The sequence below is a fragment of the Cryptomeria japonica genome, chromosome 2 (assembly GCF_030272615.1).
Source record: "Cryptomeria japonica chromosome 2, Sugi_1.0, whole genome shotgun sequence".
NCBI classification, from domain to species: Eukaryota; Viridiplantae; Streptophyta; class Pinopsida; order Cupressales; family Cupressaceae; genus Cryptomeria; species Cryptomeria japonica.
In genome coordinates, this window is record NC_081406.1 from 2,681,587 (window position 1) to 2,691,433 (window position 9,847).

General features: G+C 33.7%; 1 protein-coding gene across 1 annotated transcript; it reads left to right on the forward strand.

Moving 5' to 3' along the window:
• Positions 1–2,276: 2,276 nt before the first annotated feature.
• LOC131058620 (uncharacterized) lies at positions 2,277–2,989 on the forward strand. Its single transcript, XM_057992355.2, has 2 exons — positions 2,277–2,408; positions 2,531–2,989. The coding sequence occupies exons 1-2, from the start codon at positions 2,277–2,279 to the stop codon at positions 2,987–2,989; spliced, it is 591 nt and encodes a 196-aa protein (XP_057848338.2).
• Positions 2,990–9,847: the final 6,858 nt, after the last annotated feature.

Below are 9,847 nucleotides of genomic sequence, written 5' to 3' on the forward strand. Positions count from 1 at the left end.
CAAACACAGATGCGCCTCGCGAGCACAAACGCACCTGGCACCAACGCAGACGCGCCTGGGCATTTTTTGACACTTTTTGGACCCTACTCTAAGCGCATTTATGACCTTATCTAGCATGCATTAATGACAAAATTAAATGCATCAAAGTACGAGGAGGTTTGGTGGTACTTACCGGCTCTCCTGCCTCTGCTGGCCTCTGGAATCGACGAACGCGATCGAATCTGTGAACAAAGGCTATCGCTGCTGACTGCTGCTGCTCAATTTTTGCTCTGCAATCTACTCTCGTGGATGTGTATATGACAATGAGGATGTATTTCCCTCGTGGTCTATCTCATAGACTGCCCTAGCCCTCGTTTCCCAAGTCAGTCTTCGTTATCCCGTGACTTTGTCACTTTATCTGGTCAGTCCATTCTAGCCTTTCTTTCTTATCGAGAGATTGTCTGTGGTCTTTCTAGACATTTTCATCCAATCTCTCGAGGGGGCATATCATTCCCATCTTGGGGCAACTCTGTATCTATTCATATTATCTTCTTTGAAACAACGCGACAAGCCGCATTGTCTCAAAGAGGGGCAAAATGTAGACACCCAAAATTGTCATGTCTAATTAAATAAATATTTTATTTATTTAATTATCTAAGCTTAATTCTTCTATTAATTAACTAAATCTTTATTTATTTAATTAATTCATTTATCCTCTTCTAGCCTTATTTCTCATTTAAATAAATACATTTATTTATTTAAATTATCCTTTTCCTAAATTAAATAAATATCTTATTTATTTAATTATCTCATTTCTTCTATTAATTAAATAAATCTTTATTTATTTAATTAATTCATTAACCTTTTCTACCCATGACACATGTCATTCATCTCTTAATTCATACACTACCTACCCCTTTCATTACTTTATTATTTCTTTTACCTACCCTCTAATCATAGCCGACCTCCTTTTACACCTCTCAATCTTATCTCTCCATTTCATATAGTGTCTTCTATATAAGGAGATGCTTCATTATCAAACCCTAATAAATTATTCTAATCAATCATTCTAATTACTTGATCAATTGACTACTTGGCATATGCGATCCTACTTGCAACCACATTTCGTTCTTTGTTGAGCTCTTGTGCACATAAAATCTGAGAGCAAATATATCAAGCAAGATCAATGGAGATAGGAAGAATGGAGATCGAAACCCTATTGGACATGTGATGGTATAATCTTTGTGATTTCATTTGATTTGCATTGTCTTAGGTAATCTTCATATGTTATGGTGGATCTTTGTTGTTGTTAGGCTAGGGTTTTGTGGTTGAATTCATTTAGCCTTTCAATATTGTTATTATTGTATCCATTTTCACCATATACACTATTATTTAACAATAATTAAATAATAAATTAATTAATATTATTACAAGATTCGATGTGATCAAATCTTAAATATCATTACGAGTTATTCAAACTATTAATCGTAAAATTGATAAACAAAAAGAACAAATTAATTGAACGACATGTGTCACCTCGATAGTTAAAATTTAACTTGTTCTTTTCATCAACCAATTCCCATTCCCCTAAATAATTGTTTGAACCTGCCATAGATGATGTGTGTTGTTTAAGCCCAACCACAGATTATGACATTTACTTAATGTGTGTTGTTTAAGCCCAGCAAGAGATGATGACACACATTTATTTCACCATTATTCCTTCTCACAGATTTATAAAACGGTATAAACCAAAAGCATATGCCTCTCATGAGAAGAGCACATGTCAAGTACACAGAGTGCCAACAAGTTGTCACCATGGTCCATATACAAAGATCTGCACAACAGGGTGTTCTTCTCTGTTAGTGGATTTTTAGTGGAGACTTTTAGCTGGCTTCCCTCATAACACAGGTGTGATTGGCCAAAGATCTGCACCACTCAAGATAAATCAGCCTGGGCCTTACTATTAATATAAGAAATCCCTTTGTACCCAAATTAAATGTAAGCAATATCTTCATACCTGGCTTACATTTATTCAAGAATTATTCCTTCTCACAGACTTATAAAACGGTATAAACCAAAAGCATCTGCCTCTCATTGAAAAAAGCACAAGTCAAGATTGCTATCAATCCAAGTATTGAGATACAGAGTTCCAACGAGTTTGTCACCATGGTGGCTACAAATGCCATGATGAAATTCACCTTCATGCTTGGCCTTGTTGCATTGTTGTTCATAAACCATTTTCAGTGCTACAAAGCTGATAATGATACAAACCCAGCTCCCACCTGCAAAAAGTACGAATGCCCTCCCTATATCACCATTCACAGAGACCAAGAGTTCGAGATCAGGCTTTACAACCATACAGTCTGGATGTCCACCTCAGAAATAGCTTCCAATTCTTTCAAAAAGGCCACCAGGGAGGGAGTCCTCAAGTACTATTTTATCTGATCCTCAGCCTCCTTTCCATGTTTATAGATTAGTTTAAGTCCCATAAACCATTGGATATAGAATTGGGCTTTTTTCTCTTTTCTCAAATTGTCAATTTGTTTGCAAGTTGCGTGATTATGTGAAGGGGAACAACAAAGAAGAGAAAAAAGTGCCCATGACAGCACCAGTTGTGACAGATGCAATATTGTCTAGTGGAAGTCCTTCCTGCTATAACTCTTCCTTTGTGGTTCGCCTGCACATGCCCAAACAATTCCGAGACTCTCCTCCTGCTACAATGGATGACATGGAGCTGCACCCACATCTCATAAACTCTCGTTGTACTGTTGTGAGGGCTTTTGGAGGATTTACATCAGACCAGAATATCAAGGAGGAGGCTAAGAAGCTTAAAGAAACTCTTGTTGGAACTTCTTGGGGAACTTTGCTGAGGAGTAATTTTACCAACGAGTGTTTGTCTAAGGATGTTCCCTTTGTTTTTACAGTTGCACAGTATAATTCTCCCTTCAATAATGTTAGTAGGGTTAATGAAGCTTGGTTAACCTTGGATGATTCTAAGTGTTCAATATAGATGTTTAAGTTGTATCTAATGGGTGCTTATAAGCCACTCAATGTATCTAGTTTTCTCAGACAGTAAAAATAATTGATGGTGATGTATTAATCGCTATTCATACACTTGTCCTCTATTTGTGGTGTGTGTAATTTGATGGTTGAATGGTTGTATTTAGCAATTTTGTTATGAGAATAGGGTGATAAGAGATTTTAGGGATTTTGTACCAGATGAGAATACTTGAATAGAAGTGGAAATAGTGGTTCTTAATATATAATCATTTCAAATAGGATGTATGAGGAGAACTATGAGGGATAGATATTGAGTAGAAAAAAGACCATGAGAAGTGGAAGGTAGTTTTGGGTATATCTTTTTATTTTTTTATGTTTGTGATTTTTTCAAAAAAGATATGAAAGGTTTGAGTGTGAAAATTTTGTTTGTTGGTGTTGTAATTGGGTATAAGAGTAAGGGAATTGGAAGCAGTCTAGAATTTGACGGTTCAATGACTTTCATTTAACTTTTTTAGTAAAATACTAATTGTCAAAAATAATTAATTTATGATGAGAAAGCAAAAGATTGAAGCTATAGTATAATGTGGAACATATGTTTTTTTTAAAGAAATGAATTTTTTTGTTTTTCATTTAAAAAACAATGATAAATTAGTAATATATGCAAAAATCTTAAATTTATTAAGTTCCTAAATTCATACATAAAAATATTCAAGATAATCTTGTCTACAATTATATTCTATTTTGAAAATATTTTAAATTAGGATATATTTATATAAACATTATAAAATCATTATATCAAATCTTAAATTTTATTTATTATAGCAAATTTTTAAATTTGTATTTAAGATAATCTTATTAAAATATTTTAAAAATTCACATTAAAATATTTAAAAAATTAGAAACAATGATATCTTCTTTTATCCATATATTTACCTATAATAATTTTAATGATTTATTAATACTTAAAAGTGTTACATATACAATTTTATAAAAATATAACATATCAATCTATCAAAAATTTGTAAGTTGTCATTTAAGATGTTATAGACCATCAAATTCCAAGCTTGATTAAAAACATTTTTGAAATAATAAAATTATATGATCTTGCTCTCTATTTCTTGTGAACTCATACACTCTTCATACCCCTAAAAATAAAAATAAAAAAATTTATAATTATTCTATTTACACATTGGAATGGGCAAGAAAACTAGTTATATCCTTGAGAATATTATCTTACAAATACTCTAAACTTTTATTTAAATTTATCTTTCTTTTATATATATATTTCAATTTTATTATATTATTATATTATTATTGTCTAATAAAAAAATTGACATTAGATTTATCAATTATATGACTACATGCATGCTTATTTTCAAATACTCTTAAAAGCTTCTAATTTTAAAGATTAAGTCACTCTATCACCATCACAAGAAGTTGAGCTAGTTGCATGTGAATTTTTCATGCATTTGTTTATTTAAACAAGTAATGTAGTGGTGAGTATTTCATTTGTAACATCATAACAATAGTATTTGTTTTCTCAACCATAATTGAGTTATACATAGTAATTGAAGGATAAAGTGGGCAATATTTTGAGTCAAATTGATTATTGAAAGATTATAATTTTCTAAGTGATCTTGGCTTCAAGTTTGATTTACAAAAGCAACTAAATAACTTAATTAGAATCAATATTTGTTAAATATTGATGAACTAATGATTAGTAATAAAGAATCATAGAGTGGAGTTGTAACAAAAACTTATGAGTTAATATTAGAATAAAAATAGTAGATGAATAAATATGAGAATTTTGAAACCTAAGTAGCCTTATATCTATTAATCACATTTTAATGATTTTCATTAATAATAGTTTATTTTAAGTTTTTTTTTTTATTAAATATAGAGAGTAAACTTACAAAAAGTATAGCTTCAGCAGTAATGTGAGGTCATGCCTCAAAACCAACAATCCTGACCTACATAGATCCGATCAATGACTACTAACAGTTCTGCATGTACATTATAAACAACATAATCCTATACATAACCTATTATATGATGTGTCCAAACAAAAGGAGTATACATAGATAATGTTTGTGTTCGAACAAAAAGAACCAAACAACATCTCAACACTCATGAAGATGATCCTGACAGGGCTCCATCCAAGTTGTCCACCCCAAAGGGCCTTTCATCGAGAATGTCTTCCTTCCCTCATGCGGTTGAGTCAACATTTGGATCTGTTCCATTGTTGGGTTTCTGGCTTTCCGAATCTCAACATCACGATTCTCCATTGTAGTGGCAAAAGAGGCGTGGTCTCTTGCAACCCGCTTCCATTCAAGTCCATTCTCCATCTCATATATGAACATAGTAGCATGACCATCTTTGAAGAACCGCAAAAATTTGTTCTTTTCTATCCTCATAGTTACATAGACCTGCAAAATAATGTAATGAAAAGTGAGTCCACGAAATGACTCAGTAACGGCCCTACTTTTTACCTTGGAATTTATCTTCATTTCTAATTTTCCAAATGTACCATAAGATATCAGTAGAAAGAATATGCCAAAATAGATTAGTATCTTTTTTCAAACCATGGATGCACCTAGTAAGAACTTCCATAATATTAACCTAGTTAGGAGAAATACCAAACATCAATCAGATTTCTTTAGCAATAATGCACTCAAAGAAGATGTGCCTAACAGATTCAGGCACTCTACATATATTGCACATATCAATATTGGATTGATCTTTTCTGAAAGGAAGCCTCTTAATTAACATCAACCATTTAAAACATTTTTTCTTAGGAACAATAGGATTGTTCCATAATCCTGTGAATACTTTCTGCCATTGCTTTAAAGATAAATCTACATACCACAAAGCATTAGCATGATTGCTAATAGACTCATCATAAGAGAGAGTATTATAAACAATGATAGCCTTAACATTAGAAATAAGGATATCATTATTCCATTTATAAGTATTAAATCTGTTATTATCCACATTACAATTTTTAGGCAACTGAAGAATAACACAAGCATTTTTAACCATATTGTAAATAATGGTAATGCTTGTAATGAAAAGTGTAAAATTTAATTTGAATTTTTATTTTAATTGTGTAAAATCAAATACCTACAAAATAGAGAAGATTATCTCTTCTATGCTAATTTAGGGATGTATTTTAATTTAAGTCTTATTTTATTTTTTTAATAATATGAATCCAAATCAATATATAATTCATTTTATTAACTATATTTTGGAAATTAAAAAATTACATACATAAATATAAATTTAATCAATCTATATAGAAAAATCACTTTATTTAAAATATTGTAAACAAAAAAAACTATTTTTCCATCATTTATTTACACATGCATTATTGTAGGAGGAGAGAATACTAGCACATTAAACAAATGATTAGACTCGAACCATGAGAAAATTAAATGGTTAAAAATAACAACTCAAATCCAACTTGCCAAGCTTAAAAACGAGCTACTAAATAGTTTCATGTTTCTACATTACTTTTTAGATCTATAAATGTTTGAGAATGTGGCAAAACATCTTAAGATTCTAAAAATAACATGGATTCATTGATAACATTCACTTGTAATAGTTGTTGCGATGTCTCCAGCTTTGCAGATTTCAAATGAAATTGGTGCACCTTCCCTATTGCGCCCTTCGTTTCTACTGCGTCGATGGGCTGCAATGCTCTTGCGCCTCGCCCCTTTGTTGCGAGTGTTCCTCTAATGGTGTGCGCGACCCTTCACCTCCAGGTGCTAGGGTGGATTCCCTTGGTGAGCCTTCTCTTGTCCCTCTAGTTGTTAGTGGGCCTGGTGCTATTATTGATGGTGGCTTGGCCAAGACTTTTGTAGGTGTGGGAGCCCCCCCCGCCATGTACTTCTAGTGAGCACAGCTTTGCTCTTGTGGCAAGATCTGTTGCTGCTCTTCCCCCCAAGGGGAAAGCTCATCCTCTTCCTTGTGCCAAGACCTCCCGTGTGGTGGTTTGTTGTGAGGATGTGGTAGATAATATTAGTTTCTACCAACTCTATGGGTTGATGTGTAGATTTGTTGGCCTCTAGCTTTCTCTTCTGGATCTTCATCATTGGGCAAGTGATTCTTGGAAGCCTTTGGTTGCTAGTACCATTCAGCTTTACCCCTGTGTTAGGGGTTTTTTTATTACTTCATTTGCTTCCTCTAAGGATCGTGACTTGGAGTTGAGTAAGTTGTGGGCTTGAGAAGTTAACTCTCTCTCGGTCAAACCCTAGACAGTTTCTTTTAACCCTCTAACTGAACCACTCAATGTGCGTCTAGTGTGGGTTCATCTTCCCAATCTTCCTCTTCATTTTTGGGAGCACCCTTGTTATGAGTGATAGGCCAAAACTGGGGCAAAGAATAAGAAGAATTTACAATTAGATTCAGCTTGGTCTATGTGTCAATCCGAAACATAAACTTGTGAAAGGTGTTGGGGCGATATGCCGCAAAGGGGCGAACGTTGTGAGATGAGTGATTATGAATGCAACTACAAAAACAAACCTATTGCAAATCAATATAATTCCAGTGACAGGAACTGTCACTTCCTGACGATAGGAACAATAGCAACTTAAAATGATTTCAGAGTTTAAATGAACCACAAACCACACTTGTAAATAACATAGAAACACCATTTAATAAAGAACATAAACAAACACGCTTCAATCTTGCTCAATCACTAATTCAAAATAAAACACTATGTTGTGAGAATCAAACACACATTACTATAACTATGAAAGCTGGAAAAACACTAGATGTCCCAAGAAGTGTGCCCCCTCATTAGTCTGTTGGGTGGTGAGATAAAATTTCTAATTCGCTTATTTGATCAGCATAATGTTATTTTATTTCTCCACGATAATAGAGAAAAGTGAATAGAATGTTTATTTTGGCATGTAGCAAACAAACTATAATATTGGCAACAAATTAAAAACTATTCTAGCAAACGAAAATAGGAAATAGAGATATTTCAGTTTTCTCCAACAAGCGCATCCTTCACCATGAGCTCCCAAACAACGTCGATGATGAAGTGGTTGAAACAAGAAGATGTGTCCTTTAATGATATTGAATGCCAAGGTGGCCATTGGGAGAATCTACAAATTAAAAACAATTCAAGCAAAAATAGAGATGGGAATATTTGTTGTTTTCTCCAGCTAGCAAGCATGTCTTTTAACACAAACTAATGCTTGCGGTTTTTAACTCCAACAGCTATGCGATCGCCTCCTTTATTAATCATTAAATGAAGAGCCAACTAACACCACCATGGAGGCAGATGTCATCCTTTTAAAAAGTTGATAGAGAAATTTGCTTATCAATAAGTGATGAACAAAAGTTTCTAACCAAAAAGTGACAAGAAAGTTCGTATGCTGCAAACTATATTTTCCAAGGGTTGAAATCATGATGCTTGTTAGTAAAGACAACCAATCATTAATTTCCATAGATTTATCCAAAACTATATTAAATATCACTTATATATATTTAATCATATGCAACGTAAATGGTAGAATGATATTAAAATGGAATGGAAATGGAATATAGAAATGGATATGAACATATATGAAAATGACATAAAATGAGACACAAATAACTCTCATGAATGAGGCTATTGGCAATTCTATTGGACACTTCTTGAAGGTGAATGAGACCACGTACTACATGGGTCATTCTACTTTTGCTCACATTCCTATTGACATTGACATCTATATGCATCTCCCTAGGGATGTGATTCTTATGGTTGGAGAAAGGCCATGGACTCAATCACTAGATTATAAGGGCCTCCCCTTTCATTGTCATAGATGCTTCTCAACAAATCACTTAGCTACGGATTGTTCTCTCTCGCACGTAAGGGTACTGCTACTTGGTGGAAAGATGCAAATGTTGATCATTTGACTGTCAATTCTTTTGATTCTGAAGACTCTTCTTATACTAATGATGACTCCTTCCAGTATGAGTTTGTGCCTCTTACTGTTGTTGTGGCCTCTACTGCCCCCCTTGATCTCCCTCCTACTGATGTGGCTTCCACTAGACCTGAGGTTCTTACTCCTGTTGCTCTTATTTTGCAAAAACAATCACCTTGATCTACAATAACAATCTACTCCAGGTGTTGATAGACAATCTTTGAGACTTTCCCCCCTTGATCCCTCTAGTAATGATATTCCTAATAGTAGTATTGTTTGGACCGTTTGTCATAGGTGAAAAGGAATTCTTCCACCCCCCAAACTCTCTTGTGTTGAGTTGTGGGTGTTTCTTCCCACTCTTGAGTTGGGATCCTAGCTTTCTGCTAATGTGTTGTTGAAGGTTTATTTGGCCTTTGTTTTTAACAATGGTCTTCCCTTCTGTTGTTAATGGTTTGTTCAACTTGAGTTTGTAAAGGGTCAGCACCCTTGATTTGTTGCCTTTCTTTTTATGTTGCCTACAGGCAGTTTGTATACAAGATCGGCACCCTTGTTTGTTGCTTATTAATATCAAAAACATGGATTCACAGATACAAATATCAACAACACTAGCAGTATTAAAAAACATTAAGAAATAGCGAGGCATAGAGTAAGTGATATCATTTTGATTTGTAAAGGGAAAAGTATAGTCATGAAAGTGAAAATTTGAATATTAATAGTTTGTGTTATTTCATTCATGCTATTTAAGACTTCTTGGTTTGCCACTAAGAGCACATTTCCCACTCTCACCCAGTAGAAAGAATCACTGAATCTGGATATTAAAATTACTCCTCTTACATTCATACCCATCTATACATTCATGTTGTATACACCTATCTCTCACCAGTCACCAACCATGGCTGACTACCCACTACAGGTTCCGCAGTCTAAACCCTGACCATAGAAACGATAAATAAGAT